The sequence below is a fragment of the Bombus pascuorum genome, chromosome 1 (assembly GCF_905332965.1).
Source record: "Bombus pascuorum chromosome 1, iyBomPasc1.1, whole genome shotgun sequence".
Classification (NCBI taxonomy): domain Eukaryota; kingdom Metazoa; phylum Arthropoda; class Insecta; order Hymenoptera; family Apidae; genus Bombus; species Bombus pascuorum.
This window is the reverse complement of record NC_083488.1, coordinates 5746102-5769206: the sequence shown is the minus strand read 5'-3', so window position 1 is coordinate 5769206 and position 23105 is coordinate 5746102. Positions and strand designations below refer to the sequence as shown.

General features: G+C 35.0%; 1 protein-coding gene across 12 annotated transcripts in view; it reads right to left on the bottom strand.

The window, feature by feature from the left end:
* LOC132913808 (acetyl-CoA carboxylase) overlaps window positions 1–22760 on the bottom strand; it is a 29649-nt gene extending 6889 nt beyond the window's left edge. The window contains exons 1-8 of one of the 12 annotated variants that reach the window (XM_060972390.1): window positions 22136–22230; window positions 17449–17594; window positions 15957–16151; window positions 13459–13699; window positions 2500–2623; window positions 935–1265; window positions 374–671; window positions 19–232 (exon numbers count right to left, since the gene is read on the bottom strand). In XM_060972390.1, coding sequence (XP_060828373.1) covers window positions 19–232; window positions 374–671; window positions 935–1265; window positions 2500–2623; window positions 13459–13699; window positions 15957–16151; window positions 17449–17479 — 1434 coding nt within the window. In that variant the 5' untranslated portion in view covers window positions 17480–17594; window positions 22136–22230. Of the gene's footprint in view, window positions 1–18; window positions 233–373; window positions 672–934; window positions 1266–2499; window positions 2624–3361; window positions 3381–7303; window positions 7511–13458; window positions 13700–15956; window positions 16152–17448; window positions 17933–22135 lie in introns of those variants that run through there. The other 11 variants (XM_060972379.1, XM_060972400.1, XM_060972408.1 and 8 more) reach the window with 11 other exon arrangements.
* Between the last annotated feature and the right edge of the window lie 345 nt (window positions 22761–23105).

The following is a 23105-nucleotide window of genomic DNA, read 5'->3' as shown; positions in this document are numbered from 1 at the left end:
AATAGGATCGATAATTACTTTTTCCATTTCTTCAAAGACTTCGGGTTTAGCAACCACAGCAGGCGCTTCTTCGATAATCTTTTGATGTCTTCTCTGAATAGAACAGTCACGACCAAATAACGATATCGCGTTTCCATAATTGTCAGCTAATAATTGAACTTCTAAATGGCGAGCACATTTTGCCAATTTCATAATGAATATCGGAGATCCAGGTATTTCAGTTTGTACCTGCCTAAGAAAATCGTTAAGCATTCTTAATATAAAGTTTCCAATAACTTGTTACATAAATATTCTTTACATAACGTTTGCAATTATTTATATAACGAACCATGTAAAAAATCTTTTAAATTAATTTGACAAATTTCCTTCTTACCTAAACAATGTGGGCAATTCTTCAGCGTTCTCCACCTTTCTGATACCTTTTCCACCACCTCCCTCGCTAGCTTTCACCATTATAGGAAAGCCTATTTTGTTAGCTGCTGCCAAGCATTCTTCTACCGTCGAAACGCACCCTTTCTTGAAAAGTTCCGATGATATTTTTATCTTTTTTCCACTGTACTGTGCCTTTAGTTCCGAACCTGACCAAGGAAGTGTCGGTACATCTGCAGTTTGCGCTACAATACTTGACGCGATTTTATCTCCAAGAGCCCACATTGCTCTCTCGGATGGCCCTAAAAATAATTACTATTCAATTCATTTATTCTTTCAATTCGTAATTTTTCAAATCACATTTCTTCAAAATTTACTAAGAAGAATATTTCTTCGAATAACCTACGGTGCATAAGTATCTGCATATATTCAAATTATTATGGCTATACTACGATACTTTGATAGTCATCGTACTTATGCATGGTAGTGTAAGATTACATAATTTACTTCACAATTTACAGAATAATCTTCAGCTATCGCTTCATTGTAATGCAAAGGATCTTACCAATGAAACACATGTTATTTTTATGGAGTAGTTCTGGCAATTTTGGATTTTCAGAGGCATGACCCCAACCAGCCCATACAGCCTGGACCTGAGTGCGTACAGCGATGTCTACGATCAGCTCGACGTTCGCATAATTGTTGTTGTTGGTTCCACCTGGCACGGGTACGTACTGATCTGCCATTTTGATATATTCCGCGTTCGCTTTTAAATCTTCCGGAGTGACCATCACGACGAAACGTACGGCGCGTTCGTTCTTGAACATTTCGTAGGACCATCGTCGGATCGAACGCATACATTTTACAGCCGCTATTCCGTTGTTGGCGATTAGGACCTGCGATTTGAAAAATTTGATTACTCTATCGATCGTTATCCGTGAAGCGTAATTTAAGCGATGACTAAATATTGACGATAAAATGTTATTGAACGACTAGTGTGTCACTGGTAATGGCACTTGCAATCTCAGATACACAAATACGTTTAGAAAACAAAAATACATTGGAGTCCAAGGTAAAACTGAAAAACAAAGGAAAATCTATTTAAATCTTGAAATAAATTTACAATCGAGACAAAACTAATTCGTCGGTTCACTATCGAGTAATAATTATATGGCGGAAGATTGTTAACGCTAGAACTCTAAAACAACCAAATTTTTGATATTTTTTCTTTTTCTCTTTTTATGTATAATTATATATATAATTATGTATAATTATATGGCGGAAGATTGTTAACGCTAGATTGCTAACTCTAAAACAACCAAATTTTTGATAATATTTTTTCTTTTTCTCTTTTTATATATAACTATATTATATATAATTATGTATAATTATAGATAGTCTGATGTTATTAGAAGATAAATTGTTAAAGTTATAATTACGCTGTTCAAAGTTGGGAAGATGTTATTTATATAAAAACATTTAGATCCGAATTAAGATGACCGACAATTAATAAAGAAACATATTCCAAGTTAAAGTTGTCACGGCACTGCTTTGTTTCGTTTGCGGAAGGAACAATGTGCGTTTCACATTGCTATTACAGTGGAGTATCGCGGAACAGGTATATCTAGTAACCTATGATTCAAGATCATTCAAGGTCGTTCGAGGTCAACTACGAAGGTCGTTTGGCCATTGTTGCGAAACTGTACGGCGAATGCCTTGAGAAATACTCAAGCGGAACGCGACATATCTACGCGTTGAACGACCTCCTTCTGCAACTGCTTCTTAATACTCGACTGCTTTAAGTATCGATTTTATTAAAAAGTTAGGTCTCTTAGTTATAGAATACTATCCTGTGCGCGATTATTTTCTTCACATTGAACGATCTCCTTCTCTATTCGATTCGTTCCTTTTATCCGAAGATGTCGAATATCTTCTCCGTTAAAAAGAAATTACTTCTTCTGACAATAAGATCTAATAATAATTCAAATTATCAATTATTTCAAAGCGTATGTTAAAAATGTTAAAAATTGCAAAAATTTCTTCCCGGAAGATTCACACGCTGAAAGATCGACTGTTGTTTCGAGATACGTAACGAAGAATATACAGTACTCGTTGAGAAAACAACGTTACCTTGTTGATAACTTTGGTACCGCCGAAACGATGAACAAACTCCTCGGGTGTGGCAATAGTGAAGTCCTTTTCTTGTAACCGGCTTTGCGTCTGAATCATCACCGTGCCCTGTGACATGCTGGGCCTACAAAATCAAATGGAACACGTATTAATTTTCATTAAACAGGCGTTGGCTTCGTTTAATCACTTTGATCCTCATCTCGAGAAACTCGAAGAATCTGTACCAACTGCTTTAAAATTTGCAGCGTCATATCAGATTTCACGCAGATTAGGATCGTTCAGGGTGCGAAAAGCACGGAAGGATGAACGCAAAGAATCGTCAGCCAAATCTATTTGCAGGCCGAAGAGACCTAGGTAAAAATGAATTATTACTATCGCTAGATTTTACCTATCGTTGTTAGCCATTATATTTTAAGAGATTCGTAAAACGAGATGTATTACATTGAAAAAGAAGAAAAAAAAGAAAAAGATAGAAATAAAGGATAAGATACATCCTCGTTGGAGAAGAATGATCTTTTTTTATTTGATAGGAATTTTATTATATTTAAAATGTGTATTATATCGAGGAGGAAATGCTAGGAACAAAGGGGAGAAAGTGTTACTGGATGGAAAATCTGGGGGAAAATGATGAAAGTAAACGATAAAAAACATTTTCACGAGTAAAGAAGGAACTTCTCGTTCGGTACATAATATTCCGCAATAAACGTCGATCGAATGTTGCGAAGAAAATAACGAGAAACGAAGGAAAGAAAGTGTGACCGGATGAAATATTGGTTTTAGGTTTTTCCCTTGGTATCTCCAGGTGATTTTTATCACCCATTAGCGGAGAACACACGAATGACAGCGGAGAAAGTATACGAACCGTTAATTTAAGCGGCTCACGCAATGCCATTCCTACAACTCTGTAACGCTTTCTGAACCTCTTATATATCTCGCTTGGAGATTCAAAATTTTTTTTATCCGTACGACGTGCATTCCTCTTCTTCCTTTGCACCGCGTAAACGCAAGATGAACTTACGAGCGACAAAAATTCAAATTTCAAGAGTAAACGCGATTCTTTTCCAATCTATATCCCACGATAATCGCTATTTTTAACATCTACGTGATACAACGTCTATTAATATTACTATAGAACTGCCAAAACCCAGTCGAAATGACTGGTATCAGATTTTTTGCTTTCTTTTGACAATTATTAGTATAGTTTATTCTTATCGAGGTAGAAAAATATTTGTATAGTTTATTTATACAGTCAGCGAGAAACGTATTCGTACGGTATCTAATTTTAACAAAATTACTTATATCAATTATAGAACAACGTTTGGTAATGGAATTTTAGCAAATAAAAAATACGTACATATTCCTGCTGATCTGTAGAATAATAATGCTCGTGGAAAAAAAGATAGAATATCTGTGTCCTTTGTGCAAAATATTAATATTTAAAAAACGACAAAAATACAAGCGTAATAAGTAGTCGTGCTGTTATAGTTCAATGGCAGAAATTAGCAAAGGCTTATCCAATATCTAGAAGAGGAAATTATTAAGTTTCATTATTTTCATACTTAATAGGCTTTCGATTTTATTATAAGGTATTTTATCATAAGGTATTTGATTATATCGTATGAATATATTTATATAAACTAATGAGAATTCTATTTGAAAGATTTTTCTATTCTTCTGAAAGAGTCCTCTGTAAATCATTCCTCCATGAATTCTGGTCACTTCATATTTTTCCTTTCAGGTAGTCTCGTATATTGTCGATAATGTTTATATATAAGCACTGTCTAGGTATTTTTAAGGGTCCCCAAACATTATGGAAGATACACGCTCGCGTATGAGTAGCATTACGCTTTGGATCGTTTTCTCGCATCAGGATGAAATTGTCTGTCAAACCCATTTTTCTCTGAACTGTGATGCAGATTATTTTTGAAAATATCTTTACGTATTTACGTTTTATCCAATGCTAAATACCTATTAATATTTTCACAGAACGGAATAGCTATCACGTTCTTCTTTGCATGAAAATTGTTCTGCAAACTTGTACGAATATACAGGTATCTTTCATTTCTTAAAATTTTGTCGATAAACGGATGTTCTACGGTATTTCTGCTGAAATGAATTACTGTACAAATACACCCTTGGACAAAAAGATAGCACATGTGTGCTATCATTAATTTCTCATAGATAGAGTCCGAATTTCCCAAGTTTGACGAATGGCATATAAACAGTACCTTGTAGTAATAAGGTATATGAGCTTGAAACTGTATCTTCGCTATTCCTCTTGTATTTATCAACAATGATTGTGAAATCCGGTCGGCGAAATGATAGCACACTTTCAAAAGTTGTAGTGTTTATTATCTACTAAATTGTACAAAAATAAAAAACCTTTTAAAATTTAATAATGTGTGGATCCTCCCTTATTCTCCACCACCTCCAGCATTCGTTTCGGCAAAGAACGATATAGTTTTCTAATATAATCCAGCGATATATTTCTCCATTCCTCTTCAAGGCACTTTTTTAACTGATTAATACTTTCAAATTGCCTATTTTCTCTATAAACGGCATTGCTTAATTTACTCCAACAGTTTTCGATTATGTTTAAATCGGGGGAGCATGCAGGCCAGTCCAAAACTGCAATATTTTCTGTTGAAAAATATTCTTTCACAACCTTAGCGGTGTGAACTGCAGCATTATCTTGCTGAAAAATAAAATCTTGTCTCGCAATATGTGTTGCGTACTTTGCAATTTGATTTTGTATCAAATTACGATAGGTTATAGCATTCATCTTGCTGCGAATTGATATTAAATCAGTCTTTCCGTTATACCCAATACCTGCCCAAAGCATAATGCTACCTCCACCCATTTGACGCCGTATTTGTGACAATTTTTTTTTTCTTACATCATGATAGTAAAAATTGAATCCATCTGGGCCATCTAAATTAAATCTTTTTTTATCTGTAAATATAACTTTCCTCCACTTCTTGTTCCACCGTATATGTTCTTTTGCAAAATATAATCGATGCTCCTTGTGAATCTGCTTTAGAGCTGGTCTTCGTTTTAATTTCATCCGCTTTATGTGCGCGGATTGTTGTAGTACACGTCTGACATTCCGAGGATTAGTTTTTACGCCAACTTTTTCTGCAATTTCACGTGACGTGAGAAGCGAATTTGACGCGGCACGTAAAATTGCACGTTTTTCACGAGTACTAATCGCGGAAGGTCTCCCACTGCTTTTTTTTGTTCCATAATTATTTACATCTTTCAGTAAATTATAAATGACTTTCCGACTTCTACTGAGAACTTTTGCAATTTTAGAAATAGTAAAGTTTTCTTTCTTTAATTTCAAAACTGTTTGAATCTCTTCACTATTTAGCTGTTTTCCACGTCCCATTGTTTGAATCGAAATTTGTAAGGTTTCTAATGAAATTCTTCTACTTTTCACTACGTCTACACCACTCAGAATACACAGAAATACTAAGGAATGGAAACAAAATGCTTGGTGTGCTATCATTTCGCCGACCGGATTTCACAATCATTGTTGATAAATACAAGAGGAATAGCGAAGATACAGTTTCAAGCTCATATACCTTATTACTACAAGGTACTGTTTATATGCCATTCGTCAAACTTGGGAAATTCGGACTCTATCTATGAGAAATTAATGATAGCACACATGTGCTATCTTTTTGTCCAAGGGTGTATTTCCTATACCGACCAAATAGCTGGTATCTCTTTCATTTAAACAGGAACTTAATTATACATATTTACATAGATACTTTATTTATTTTCATATATTCATATTGCTTCAAGCTATCGAATATTCTAATACGCAAATATTTACGAAACAATTTATTATTCAATGACGCGTTCTTCAAATTCTTGTTCTACCAGTGTATCGTCTGAAAACACTTCTAAATATACTTATACTTCCCTTGTCATTCTTTTTCTTGTTTTATTAAGGTATCGAACGTCTAGTCAGCGAAACAACAACTCACAGCGATCATTTGTTCGAACAAGGACCGCTTTTTACGAAGGTCAACGGGCGAAGTCATGAATTTACAACAAAACAATGCTGCATCGATCTTTTCGCTATCTTATGTCCGAGACTACGTTTCAATGATCTAAATCGGTTGATGAAACCAGAACTCGAAGATGAGAAATATCACAATGTCAGTGAAAATTAAACGAAGGTTACCGACATTCGAAATGAATGCGAACATATAGTATGTATAGTGTGCGTGCGTGAACGAAGAGAAAATTAGTTCACCAAACGCCGTGTTTCACTATAATTCGTGTCTCTTTATTCAAATTGAAAAAAAATATATGTTTCAAACGTTTAATTTTTTTCTTCTCCTCTTTAACAGTCTATCTCATTGTTAGGTGGATTTTCGTTCGTTTCGAATCTTTTAATGGACAAACCAATTTCTTGATCGATTTAATTCTCAATCGGTCGTTGGCCAAAAAAAATTCAGGAAGCTTCGAATTAAATTATTGAACTTCAAGGTTTTGTTAGTTTTCCTTCGTCTTCTATATTTTAGTGCAACGAGACCATCGAAAATGATACTTGTCAGACGTGAAACATCAATAGCACTTATCAAAGTAATATACTGAATAACTAAAATAAAATAAAGCAAAGTTGAAATTAAAATAAGCAATTAGATAAGAAATCTAAACGATCCAATAATATTAACAGAGAGATTGATTATCTTTTGGATTAAAAGAGCCAAGTGGAAAGTCGTACTATATCGAGGGTTTAGTTGAATTAACCGTTATAACTCGATGATGTTAAGACAACAAAGTGCATTACGTTAATCCGGCGGTGGATGATTGTTGGTTGTTGGTGGATGGCTGCGGCGTACAGGCCGATTCTTCGATCGACGTTTCTCCGTTCATTCTCAGTATTCCAGGCATCAGGTTGTCGGAGCTCTTCCAAATCGGATCCTCCTCTGTACTTTGAGCCAAGACGAATCTTTTTATGCGTTTCATTTCGTACCTCCCTACTATTCAATCTTCTCCATGACAAAAACTTCAAAATCTTAGAATATTTTGTACGATTCGTCACATTATCCCAACGACCAAACTTAATTTATTATCTTGCTTTCGATTAGAATTTTGAATTAACGAATGTTTTAGAACTTCGATTACATAATTTTCATTTTATTTTCTTCGACCATCTTTTTTTTTTCTAATCAATTCTAATTGCTAATATTTAATTCAGCACTTATCACGGACAATTTTTTATTTTTATTCACAGGTTTGCTCTATGCCCGTTGTATCTTCAGTTATACGTAACATTACACGTAATTTCCCATTACAAGAAAAATCGGAACGAGTACACGTTATTCTTATTCCTTTTTCCTTATTTTCGGTCAATTTTTACAAACAAATAGAACAGTTGATCGATATTCTTCTAACGTGTTCCTGGATCTTCCAAACGGTCCGGTATTCTTCATTTGCAAATATTATTTTACGACTTAATTACTCTGCACGATACCTGACCTTCGTTTCTAAGAAGGATGTGGATACTGCTTCTGGATGGAATACCAGTTCACAAGGCCAAAGTCGAGTACTCTCGTTCTTTCAAACACGCCTCGATCTGCCGTGATATTCATCGAATCGCTAGAGTTCACACGATGCAAAATGCGCGCGAACTTGCCCGCAGATTAACGCGTTTTGTCAACAACCGTAGATTTCCGTTTTCACCGGATCTCTTCGTCTCCGATTCGCGATCGCGTCCCATGCGCGATTTTTCAGCTGCACAAGCTATTTCTTCGCATTCTTTCAGTCTACGCGACACACAACTGAAACCTTCCGCAGTCTACGGAAAACGATGATTTACGATATCCATGAATCATTAATTTTACGTAAATCGCGCCAAACGTCAAAATAAGACGACGAAAATCTTTTTGCGTTTTTTCATCTCACTTCTTCTTCTCTCGAGAAGAAACTTCGAACTTGTTACCGATCGTCGAGCAAACATCGCGAGTCATAGTTCCACTTCTCGATTATTTCTTCGTGGAAACCGAACGATCGTGAATTATCAATCGATACTTGTATTCGTGTTATCGATTGATCATTCGTAAGGTCCTCCAGATGCAAATATCTGTGCTTTAGTACGCTATAGTAAACGCCAAGTTTCATATAGATCACGTTCGTAATGGGAATTAAATGATCGTCAGTTTGAAGAACCGTTAGCTGGTAGTTGTACTTTTCGTTTTATCTTTCACAGATGATCTTTCCACCGATGCTTTCGATCGACCTTTTATGGAAATCAGACCTCGGATGCGGGTCACGATCTCAATCGTGATTTAAGAAAAAATCATCGATTTGGATACTCAACTGGTATTTGTGTTAACATGTTTCAATTGATCTTCCCCCGCGGGTCTTTCATCAAATTAATTAGATACGAATGTATCGTTTTGGGTACGGTGAAACTGATGTTTGACACAGATCACAATCACAACGCTTGAATAGAGGACGCGCACACCTGGCTCGGAAGCAACTTAACTACCTGCCCAGCATTCTTAGAAGACTCGTGGGCCACTGACAGGTAGCAACGTGCACGCTATATACCTTTCACCTGATGTTCCCCTACCTTGTAACACGTTGCTTAAGAAAGCAACGTGCTCCAAACTGAAAACTCGCTAACCGCTTGAACGTGATTAGTCCCTTAAACCACCCTTTTGTTTGCTTTCGTTATTTTTCGTTATCTCACACGTATTATGTACGCATTAAACTTTAACCGAGATGTTCAATTTGAAAATTTGCCGATTAACACGCGTGGCAGATGATAAACCGACGACATACGTAGTTTTTCGACAAATCGAAATTTCGTTACTTGCGGGCGATTCCTTTTATTTCGCTTCTGACTTTCGCACTCAGCGTTCGATATTCCATACACTTTGGAAAAATTTTCCCGCCGCGTCTTTAGGTGAAAAATTCTTTTCTTTTTCTTTTTTTTTCTTTGTGCGTTTTTAACGCGTTACTGTACGCATAGAACTGTGGTGAATTACAGAGTTGTCGTTTTCAACTCCTTTATCATTGAAGACAGTGTACACGTAGTTGAGATTAAGTTTCATTTTAATTCGAAATTTAAAAGATTCGTGGATAAAGATATCGTTATGTCGAGAATACTGGCGATTCGAGCCAACAGATTAATTTGCAAAAAGTATATTTCAATAAAAAAGATTACTTTACGGTTGTGATAGTTTCTTATTTTTTTTTTTTTTTTTTTTTTTTTTTTTTTTTTTTTTTTTTTTTTACCATCATATATGACATTTTCGATATAAATAATGTTAGAAGAAGTGTCAAAAATTATAGGAAGAGGATATTTAACGCGTATCTAGCAAAGATTGTGAGACTAAGGAGTAGTCAAATGCATGTAAGTACTGTTACAGGTGTATAATATCATGTTACGTTATGCGATAATCGTAATTACAGCAACGTGCATAAGTGCAACGTAACTATATAAATCTGGTCACATTCTATAAATGTTATCGTATTTAGGATATGCTGTTTGCTGGTAGAGATTAAGAGAAGGATAATGAAAGACTAAATAATTAAGGCCAAGTGACGATGGTGACGAAGTAATTGGAAAATTGCACGTAGATAATCCATCAACCTTCATTAAAAGAAACGTAAGTACAACACATTTGTCGTATTTTGAAATAGCGATGAATACAGCCTCCAAGAAATATGATACTTACTGAGGCGGTAATGAAACGTTAAACTTAATTAGATAGATTGTCGTTGCATTTTTCAATGCTACTGTTGAAATCACTTTCCATACATAATTTTGTTGTCGTATTGTTTCACGTTGAACTTCGTAATAGTTGTGGAAAAATTTTACGTACCCGGTAAAGAATAAACAAACATGAAATTCATTGCGATCGCTTCGCGAACCGATTCTCCATAAATTTGTGAAAAGCTAGAAAAGGCTCTTTTTTTCACTTTTAATAAAAGAGAAAATTTACATAAACATTAGACTAAACATCGGTTAATTAGACAAACATTTATGACTTGTTTTACCGATAGTTGATGTAACAAAAAGAAAAAGAGATAAGAATACTTAGTCCTCGTCAATTTTTTACGGTACTAATCTTAACGTAAATGGCGTGGAAAAAAGCAAACGTCTTTTGTAAATCGCTGAGTCGCAAAATAGTTGTCATCTTGCAGGGCACAGTTCAGTTTAAATAAACGTGTCGTCAGGAACGGAAATTTCATTTAAATAAAGCAAATATCACGTGAACCGATAGATTTGCAAGGTGTTCTACTTTTTTTTGAACATACCGTCACGATTACATAATCGTGCAACATTACGAAGTCCAAAATTATTAACGTTCGTCGATGAAAGATGGTTATTAGCGTTACAATTTTCATTCGTAACGATGTCGCTTAGCATTGACAATCGACGTTTCATGAACATCGTCTTTTATTTAAAATTTAAAGCAGCTGAATAGTAGTTGTAAATATCGTGGAGTTCAAAGCTTTCACGCTTACGATTGTCTTTCGTTTCGTTTCGTTTCATCTAATTCAAAGACATACTTCGTATTGGGAAACACTAATTCTCTTTCATAACATTTTCAAGACATTTTAGACGATGTAATTGTAAACTTTGCAAAATCTGGTTAATAATATTTTTTCAATATTAAAATAAGTTAATATTTTATATACTACTTTGTCGATTATTATTTTTATATCATTAATTGTGAAATACGAAATACAAATAAATTGCAACATGCTTTTTTATATCGTCTGCTTATTGATTAATAGTCTATGATGTAATATATTTTTACGTAATACATATTACAGACGTTAAACATATATCGTAATGTAATACAACGTGTCTAACGTAATAAATATATTACCTTTAAATTTATCGTCCGAAACACACGTTCGGAACAACAAATGGTAATAATAATAACGTTAAAGCATTTACTGTTTTACAATAATATGTAATTTATAGCTTACTCGCTATCGAAATGTACATCGCTACGAACACGCGTAACGTTTAGAAAGATAAATATCGGAAATAAATAATCATGATGCCCTATAATTTGTTCGTGAAATATGAACAATTATTAATTAGCTTATAAGTAAAATTTATTTTCTTTACCTTATAAATGTTACATGCAATTATGAATAATTTATGCGATTATTACGTAATGATCAATGTTTGCGGCTTGCTGAGAAAACGATTAGCCCGTTTTATCATATACAGAAGTAATTGTTCAAGGTCCGTTCCAAATTTTACGAAATTCTAACTAAATACGCATTGGAACGATGGTGATATAACGTGACCTAACTTTAAAGATCACGAAATAAGAAGGTTTGTTTGCGAAATGTAGTTGACGAAAACGACAGAATAACTAGTTTTAATTGTAAGCACAGAATTAGAAACATTTAACAAAGCAACATCTAAAAACCATATATTATAGTTTTATGAATATGATTAAAGCAAATTAATTGTTTTATACACTCGATAAAATCATACTGCACCATACTTTGAATATTTTATAGGTTTTTATACATATATTATGTACGGTCGATGTATTTGTCCGCCTGTATATTTTCCATAAATACACACACAGACACACGTTTTATAATATTTTAAGATATAAACGTACAAACATTTTATCTAATGAAATTTGATATTTTAATGGAATATAAATAATTTATAAACAGAATATTTATCTACTCATAAAATATATGGTAATTAAACTTTAGCTTACGTAATTACTTAATTATTAGATATCAATCAGTATTTCTGAGAACAGTTAAATTGCAATTTAATTATTTTATTGCATTCTGAAACTAGTAATTATTAACTAAATTTCACAAACAATTTTTTTTTTGTCTTGCGATCTTCTGATAAATATAAGAATGACGTATATGATGAAATATGGCAAATAGAAAAAGATGACGAATTTCATGCGTAAAGACAGTTCTACGTGTTATGAAATCCTCGTAAATATTCAATACCGTTCGAGTCAGAAATATGACTACATTTTGTTGCCCTCGTAAATGAAAAGTGCTCACAATTATGTGTAAATCGAATAAATCGTACTACTATGCTACTTGAAACATTCCGTTAGCCTAACGAACATGTCCCGTTTGTATCTCTCCTAACAGTACAGGAAGATGAATCAATCCTAATCGTCCACGATCTTAATAACTTCTCATTCATCCTTCTGAAGCGTTGAAAGATCATTGTCATGGTGAAGCGTAATTGTCTTTTAAGAATAGACACCGTTCACAGGGCAACTGTGCCCAACAAACAATCGTATACAGTGGTATACACTTCCCATGGCTTAACCACTGATGTCTCCATTTAAAACGGAAGAACTTCTTAAGGAAGAATTCTCCTTTTAAAGAAGGTATCCATCATTGTACAATAACCCTTCCCTTTTAATAATTTTCAAAGTCATTATCGGTTATTCGGAAAGATCTGATCTTTGAATAAATCTCGTAAGAATCGATCTATCGAAGATCTATCAGGATTAATCAATAACAGTTATCGCCATATATATATATACACACACATAGTATTTTCTTCGTTGGAACAGATTTCCCATGTCGATAACATCTTCTTTGTTAGACTTTTATTTATGCTAGTTACTTTATCTTATCATTTTTTATCGAATCTCTAATATCTAAATCATTTAAATCTATAACGTTTCCTTTCCGTCAATCTCTTCACCAATTGAGATAAAAAAATATAATTCTTCGGCTATAAATAATCTTATCGCGATCGTTTATCCATCGAATATTAATAAGATCCACGTGGATCCGTGGCGAGTCTTTAAATCTAATACAAAAAGTTCGCGTCAACGAGAGTGACCGTTCTCGGTCATCGTGTTTCTTATTTTCAATTATGCTATTTACCTGTTCGCTTTACCTGATCGTTTAAATGGAAATACAAGAAAAAGAGAAAAAAAAAAAAGGGTAGGAAAAAAAGATCACCTGAGGCGCTTGCGGCGCTCGATCAAGCCCGCCATGGCATTCTGCTGCACCTGGGTTGTGGTAATATCGTATGATTCGGATGGGAAGCTATCCTCGATCTCCAATTCCTCGCTGCGATCATTGTCAGGCTCCCCGACGACGAAGCTCACTGGATTTTCCGACATGGTGCTGCTCGAATCGTTGGATCTGTTCACGTCCTGTTCCGAATTCTCCTTGTCGTCTGCCTCTCTGTCAATGTTACCTTCAAAATGTGTTTCGTTTCATTCAAGATCGGCCATATTTTAAAGAGAATTCAACGTCCTTTGCGAGTAAATCTCGTGGCCAGCGAGTTTTAGAAATTCGCTATCGCGTTCTCCCCATAGCAGCTCGCGAGTCTCTTTTCCGCTTTGCCGTTTTAACACCAAGGGCCACTCTTTAAACATTCAACAGCTCTTATATCGTTCATTTTTCACGTCGTTACCGTGTTATTAATTCGTACGCATCGATCGTAAAATTTATCAATTTTGTTCACATTTATCGCAAGCTTCGATCTTAAATCTTATTAATACCATCTATATGCATTGCAAATTTCTTTGACTTTACATTCTTATCAATTTTATTTACATCTATTTGCAATCTTTGACGTTAACGTTGATCAGTTTTTTTTTTTTTTTTTTTTGTTAATTTATCTATCGAAGCGTTTCACGCGGTGTTTCTTCCTTCGTGGAAATATAACGTCCTCGATAAGCTTCCGTGCAAATCGTTGGAACTTTTTGCGACAGATTCTGTTGCGAGTGGCCCTCAATTGAATCGCGTCGAGTATATCCCGTAGCTCGTAGGCAAAAGATCCAAGTGACGTGGCCAAGAGAAGATGTGGTCATGCCAAATAAGCCGCATGCAGTTCCCAAACAATAATAACGAAAAACACGAGAGAAGCATTTCTTCATCAAGCAATTGTATTCCGGGTGATCCGACCCAGCACGCGCTTCTCGTTTGCATACGTAATGATTCGGAAATTCCAACCAGACGACCAACTTCGTCGAAAGCTAGATGAAATATGGTAAACATGCAAATTGATAGTACGAAGACGTAAATTTCGTGAGATGTTATAATTAATTTGAATATTATGGCGGTTATGATTAATGTTGTTATTATTGTGGTTATGATTAATTCTAATATTATACGATGTATGGTATACGGTAGCTCGCGAAAGTATTCGAACACTCGAAAGCTTTCACGAACACGTTAAGTCGTGTTATACGAAACATTTTGAAATTTCAATCACACTGTAATAAAACACAAATACCACCGTTATACTGTTATGTAATATGAAATAAACGTGAGAACGTACATGAAAGCCATAAGATATTTAGTGTAAGTGCACATGCCTCTAAGAAGGTTGTTCTCAAATTGTTCAGCGCCACTTCTGATAATTTTTTGATTTGCAATGGTGTAAGAACACGATCGACGCTGGATTTTCAAGAAACAAATGCTTCTTCCATGAGTTCATTCGTCGCGAAAAGACCAAACTTAAGAAGAGCAGCGTTTATAGCGTCGTCGCTTTTCCGTGGCTTCTGAACGGTTCATATATTTCACAGAGGTCACGAAGTTATTTAAACGATCAATTATCCATTGTGTCAACAAGCTTCGATATTCGGTGGATCGGTGAAGTTTCGCTACGAGATTTTCGTACAACCGAATACAATATTGATAAGAACAATAACGCCAGTATCGCCAGGCAACGTAAACCGCGTTAAAGCTTTCAATCGAACCATTCTCGCTCATCGTACGTCACCACTGATACGACCTTTATCGTGTTTACAATACACTGACATTCTTTAAATTCATGAATAAACTTTCAAGAAGCACCTGAATGTTCACATAGATTAGCAATTTGTTAGTACTCGGTGCTTCGTCGATGATGATTAGTTACATTTGGTAAACCGTATTTTCCGTTGTTTTCGAGATTCGAGCGAAAAGTGGAAAATACCACTACAAAAGGAAATTATTAATACCAAAACCACTAAAAACGATTAGTCCAAACCATCGAACAAAGTGGAAAGTGGGTATAGAACGCGCGAAAGCTCGGAATCTTGGAGCTCCTCAAATCTCGGGAAATTACAGGTTCTCGAAGTTGTCTTCGTAATTCGAAGTTCTTCAAGACCAGCTAAATAATAATTTTCACGCGTGACTTACGATAATATTGTGACAACACGAATTTAGTTTTACTTGGCTCGTGATAGACCAACGAGTTAGTTTTTATTAGACTACTCGTGATCGATTCATCGATATCGTTTATAAGAAAAAAACAGGTTCTTCGCGGGCCAAAAATTCCACCTTTTTTTTCAAATTTATCCCGAGGCGAACGATACAAGCATTTTGCGTCCTTACAAACACCCATCTCTAATAAAAACACTAACGAAGACGAATCAGAAGCAGGGCAAAACCAAGAGAAAAATAAAAAAAAAAGGAAGCGCTCACGAGGCGAACCCAAATTTCGAGGAAGCCTGATTACTCACCCTCGTTTCCTCTACCAAAGTTTAAGAAACGAATTGCTGGTATAATGTCAGCCCACCACCCTTGCTGAGCTCGATCCGTGAAAATAGGTCCAAAGTGAATGTATCGGCGTGCTATTACAGCAAACGTGAAGCCAACGAAAACGGGGGCAATGAGAAGAACTGCGGAGGGAACACTTTGTCGAGCTTGAACAAAACCTTGAAAGAATTTCGGAGGATCAGGTGAAGGACCCTTTACCGAAAATTTGTCTTTGGGGCTCACGTTCTTACTATGTTAAACGGAAAGTTCGTGCGTTTTCATGGAAGTCCGTAAGGGACGAACGCAATAAAATCGCATTTTCTACTCCTTCTCACTTTTTGTATTTTTGTAAAAGAAAGCAGAACGTAAAATTCGATACATCGCAAGATCGTTTTCTTTTTTCTCTCGAAATTTGATTTCGCAGCTAAACACGTGTTTCTTTCGTTTTCTCTAAAATTTTCAAAGTATCGTCGTAATATGTTGTTTGTTTTAGAAATCGTGCAAAATATCCTTCGCGTAAGTTTAAAGGACTTACGTCTCTAAACGTAACACATTGTTTTCATTTTCAATTATGTCATGTTCGAATACTTCCTGTTGAATCGCGCAGCGACATTGAAGTTAGAAAAATCATCGAGAATTTACTTGGTAAGTTTTTCTCCACGCTTTGTTTCGTCCTTGTTATATTTATTAATCTCTTCAATCGACGATACAATTTTCATTATTCTCTATTGCTTTCTTCCAACGTTACGTAGGTTTTCCGATCTTTATTATTGCTACTATTATTGCGATTAAAAATTATATCATTCAGATTTTAAAGTTCGGTAAGCAGAAAAATGATAGAGCGAATTAAATTAAACGAAAACACACGCACTTTCTATTTAACCAAATATCCGTTTCGAACGTTTCACCCCTTACCGATATATAGGACACGGATACGTTCGTGCGGTTGTGCAGAAGCTATTCGTGGCGAACTGAAACCAGGAATGGAACGTTGCACGAACCTTGAAGTTTACCGATGTAATTGTATAATATCTTTTTCGTATCAAAATCGTTCAAGATGAAAATTAAGATCGAAGAACGGAAGAACTCTCGGTAAACTTAATTTTCGTATGAGATCAGAATGAATTTCGAGGCGTATGAAATTTCCAACTTTTTAACTGACCTCGAATAAACCGTGCAATATTCATGAACTTTATATACGTCTAAATTTTTACATAACGAACTTTGCGCTTTCAAACCGGTACGTATTTTTCTAATAATTCTATTCCATTTTTCAAAATCTATCACACCTTACGATATTTATATATATATACAATTGGAGATAAATTTCGAGAATTATACAGACCGAACACAGATATCAAAGTCCGATTAATATTCCAAGCGGATCACGGTGAAACTCGTCGAAACGCTTCAGGGAGAACGCGTGTTCATCACGAGTTACTGTGTTCCAACGATTTTAGGAGATCATCAATGTACCGAAAAAAGTATCCAGAAGACCTCGAATCATACCAGGTGACAGTTTGATCTCTGGATATTTGCGTTCTTCGTGTCGACGAACTTTTCCCGCCAACTTTCCGCCGCTATCCTATTGCGTGAGTCCTCCTCTATGATCCTTTCTGGTGCTTGACGATTTTCCACGACAAGCAACAGGTAAACCAACGAAATATTGAAAGAGAGAAAGAGGCTCCTCGTTTGAAACTCTATATCTTTTCTATTTCTATGCTTTATATCAAAGAATTCCTTCTGTATGTTTATATCGTAGATAAATTTCGTTCGAGAGAAGATCACTCGCGATTAGGTTTCGCCTGGTTCCGTAGATTCCTAGCAACGCGATCAGGCAATCGTACGACGTGCCCTCGTCATCGTCGCGCTTCTATTACTACTTCGTATTACACGACGGCAAGCGCGAAAGGAGATACGACGACGCACTAGCGTGCACACGTTGTTCCTACCGACACCGCGCCCCTTCGTCAACGTAACGCGACTTACACGGAGAAGAGGAAATCGGTTGGCGTCGAAATACGAGTCGAATGGAGTATATAGATTGCCTCGTGCGTACACGGAGTTGAAACGATACGAAGGAAAAGAAATAAGAAGGAAAAATAAGAGAAAAAAGAGAGAGGGGGAGGGAGGGAGGGGGGAGAGAGAAAAAGAAGAAACCGGACGACAAGGTTCAGAGGTCGTCAGACATCGACGACACTGTGTTTGTTTCCACTGAACTTTTCGCGGTAACGCGTTCTCAATCCAAGCCGATATCGCGTCCGATGGTCAGAATTTTTGTGCGGGTCACTAAATGTGATTGACACGCGTGCTTAGTTTCTTTCCTCGCTTTTTCATCGTTTCCATCGATATCTAATTTGTTTCGAATTAACCGGCTCTTTTTTTCAAGTACGCTTTCCTTGCCACCGGGTTTACTTTAAAACAAAGGAATTTCGCTAGGAAGACCGATACGATCGTTCGTCGTTTGCTTTTCTTCGTCCGTTCGATGATCGATGATTCGTTTGACAGCGACTTTTATTCAGTATGTTTCAGTGCTTTGTGGTATTATCGACGAACAGACGGATAGTATATTAGTGTGCTTGCTCCTTCCTGTTGTTCTAGTTGACTCACCTTACGATTAGCTTTACAATTAAAGGCTCTTATAACTTCTCTCGTAGCCTCTACAGTCTATCCACGGTTTTACCAACGCTAACTTTAAGTTTGTTATCTTGGAAGATCAGTGTTACGCAAATTGTTTTACACACGTTGTGGTTCCCGGTCCTTTCGCTTCTTCGCATTCGTCCCTTCGTTTTTCTATTTTCGCGTCACTTTCGCCAATTCTTTAACGAACTATATTTTGATTTGTTCGCCGATAATTGTTATTATCTTGTAAATGTAAGTCCAACAGTGTTATTCGGTCTTCTGAAACGGAAATGAGTTTCCTTGTTTTCCGGTGTTGTCTTTTTTTCTTTTAATCGGTGTTGTCAACATCTTAATGGGTCCCGATCGTTAAAAACGTAATGATAGCTACGCATGTAATATGTAATGGAGAGACCGATATGGACATTACACCACGAGGAGGAAGGACGTAAGTGTTATTCACACGATCTGGTGACGTCCACGTGTATAAGTATAGTCAAACGTACGATGTAAATGCGTATATCCAGACATATTATGGATTGGTATTCTACATATAAGATTATGTAACTTGAGTCATGCGGTATATTTATCTGTATTATTCGATATATTATTTCACGTTGTTCTTTGTTATTATTCTGATATATTATTTGTTATTATTTTACGTTGGAGAAAATATAAAAAAATCTCTGCGATTTCTTCGCAAAGTACTATCACGATAACCGATTTTCATATTCGATATCGATCTAGTTATTAATTATTTCGAAAACGAAGCTTCTGGTATCTTCGATTAATCGTGGTAAATCTGCTGTGAAATTATTTCGCAAATTTTCTCACAAACTTCCAATTTATTTACTTTTTCCTTGTGTACTTGAAAATAAAAATTCATTTCCATTATTATTCATTTTTATATTACTTCGTACTAGACAGTAATATCGTCAGTTTTTACTTAACTAAACGATGTATGAAGTTTTGCTTAGGAATTCTTTAATTCTGTAACTTGCAAATCTATAACTTTGTCACAAACTTTCATTTACGAATACAAGTAACATTCTTTCGTCACTTATCGTAAAATACGTAATTCATTTGTAGCGTTACAGTATATTAATAAATTTACGTAATCAAATTATACGGGAATTCTGTTTAGGAATTTTTCGGATTTTATTGACATTAGATATTCCGTTTGCGGAGTTAGAATCATTGCGCTTAGAGATCAACATCATTTCGTACTTCACATTAAAATGAATGCTTGGCTTTGTCGACGATAAGTCTGTACGTGTTCGCTATTTTGATCGGAAAAAAGTTGTCCGTTTATCAGCCGAAAGAGAGAAATGCTTTGATGATAGTTAATCGAGACGGAGAAGATTTTGACCGCGAGTGCCGCGTGCTCGATTCGTGACTTCTACGAAGAATCGTATGATGTTAAATCACAAATCCGACAACTAACCGAGAACGTGCTTGCCTGATTATGTATCAGTAATGTACAAATCGTCTATCTAACGAGGTCTATCGTGATAATATTCTCAACCTAAACGTAAACTTATTGTCACGTTCGCTAGCTCGTCAACAACGCTCCTCTTTTCTTTCTTCTTTGTTTGTTTTGCCCTTTTTTCTTTTTGTTTTGCCTAAGCGATATTAGAAATTAAATTAGAAATGAAATTTCTCAGCGTAATCCGTCAGTTTTTAGATTTAGGAAGAGAGAAAAACATTTTATAAATCCTATTTCATACTATACAATTTTTTTATACACGGTATAAAATGTTTTTACGCAAAAATATAGCTTAATAATTGACTAATTGCGCAAAAAATAAAAACAGTAACTGCAAAAAACTATAGATTAAAATGCGATCGTCAAGTATGTATAACGTCAATAACTTTAATCACACGTACGAAGTTATAAGATTAAATTATATTTGACAATAATCTCATAATAATGTTATATATACAATACAAACAACTTGTTGCTGATAACATTAATAAGGGAACGCTTTTTATTAACATTATCAGCAGTTTCATAGTGTGAGAATGATAGGGAATAACGTAGAGGGGATGAGAACCTTTGACCGTTTCGAAATATACCTACAGTATATCCAATTGTCTTGTGAAATTTGTAATTTAGAGACAGTAGGGACAGTTTTATGATATCGATAAAATATATATCGCACGTACGAAAAGCTGATGGACAATAATTATTCTGAATGTAAGTAGGTTCTTGACATAATCTTAAGACAAGCAACCTCAAATAATCACGATCAAAATGCTAACATATGTAATATACAGTAGCGCGAGATATTTTTATATTCAAATATTTTTGTATTTTCAGATCAATCTGTTTCCATAAAAATAGTTAAACATGTTTCTTCTAAATATGTTTTGTAATTGTAGAAACTTATCCACCATAATTAATGACAGTTGAATCGATCTTTTTAAAAATAATATTTATATACATGTATACAATTTAATCAACTGATCGACGAAAAATTAGAGATATAATTAGCACGATACTAGATATCATATTTAATAATGCAACAAAAAGATTGACTATCAAGGTCATCGATCACGTGAATATAGGATTTTATAAAATCGCATGATACGTAAAATGTCGTTCATTGATAAGTGCAGTATCATCTATTGCATAATCGACAACGCGGGTATTACAATTGATAACTATAAAACTTCGTGTACTAATATGCGAAACATTCTATCATTTTTTCCCACAATTTATCTTTTGATATCTTCGATTCGAATGCTTCCTTGCATTCTTGGTCTTCTTTTATTTATACAATTTTCCCGTTCACCATGCACAATAGCATATAACATTTGAACTAAATGAAAAGATACAAACCGAAAGTGTCGATAGAGAAAGAAAAGATCTTTAAAAAGCTATTACTTTATCGCAAGAATCGACGATCAATAGATATCGTGTATCATCAATTATGAAATATAAATAAATTCAATGACGCTCTATAACGCTAACAAACGTAATATCTACGAATAAAGGGTAAAATATAAATTGTCAAGCTGGAATGAAATAGTTATACGAATATCAGTTTATAGATAAATTAACTTATCGTCTGTGAATTCGTATCAGCTATTAGCGTATTTTAGTTTTACGAAGCACTACATAGGCACACGGAAGTGTATGTTTTTTTATTTAATAAACGTATTATAGCGTATACGATTCCTCAAAATTTTAATACAAGAATCCAATACTTCGCATAATAAACGGATGAAGTTTTTATTCATATTGTATTGTACGATAGTTACGTATATTTAGCGGTAACAAATTCTATAGATTTTCACACAAGGTAATCAAAAAATTGACAGACCGTTCTGATTGGTTGATTGGCGAGTCAGGCGACGTATACTCTATTTTGATTGGTTGGTGGAAACCGTGTGGTGTATCCAAGTAACACGCGTCACCAACCAATGTATACGAATACAACTCTAAACGCTACTCGTATATGGAAATTTTTCATCTTATTTTTGGGTAATTTTCAATGAAAAGCACCGAGACCCATATAAAAATGAAAATCTAGGAACTTACCGGTGACGAATCTTTCGCGGTGGAGGAGTAGCACGCTCTTCATTGAGGTTAGGTTTGTCTGTCCCTCCGTGTTCTGTCATTCGATATGCTTCTATTCGTTATTCGTCACGAAAAAATGTTACACGGCACTGCCTTGGCCCGGTTATAGTTTTGTAACGACCGAACACAGTCGATCACAACATAGGAAATTATTGTCACCTTTTAAACATGGATTTTTTTACTTCCGCTAAGGCACGTACACTGTGGTACAACATAAAGAATTCATATACCGACACCACACCACCTTTAGGTCCCACTGTTGATTTCTATATAACGAAGGTTCCTTTATCGGTAGGGAAGAACCTTCCAGTGTTGTGTTTTGTACCTAGAGGTCAGGATCCCACAGTACCGGTAGTTTCAAATCCATTTATCCGTGATTATGAATACCATTATGTGGGACACGAATTTACTCGTAAATATTGTTAAAAAAGTACGCTTTGTTACGGTAACCATACTAAAGTAGCGATTTATAGAATTATCTGAAACAGTTATGATAATATTCGTTGGTTTGCTAACTAAATATTTTAATCCGTGTCCTTTGAAAGTAGCATAATTTTTATGTATTATATAACCTTGTTACGTTCTTTTTATTATTTTCGATTCGTAAACAGTTTCTTAAGTTTTATATTTTATGTAAAATAGATATTAAGATGTTTTGAAGAATGGAACACCAGGTCTTCACTTGAGAAAGTGAAATACAGTTATATAGATGTTACATTAGTGAAAAATGACACAATGTATTATACGATACAAATCACAAATTATGGACAATCTATAAATGATGTTTTATCATTTTCACGTGAAATATTTTGGAACTTCATTACCACAAACACCGTTTTTAAAAATTCAGTAATTGCTACAGTATGTAGTCAGAACGAATATAGTGACTCTCAGGAAACACTAGATATATATTTCGTGTCTAATCGTTTAT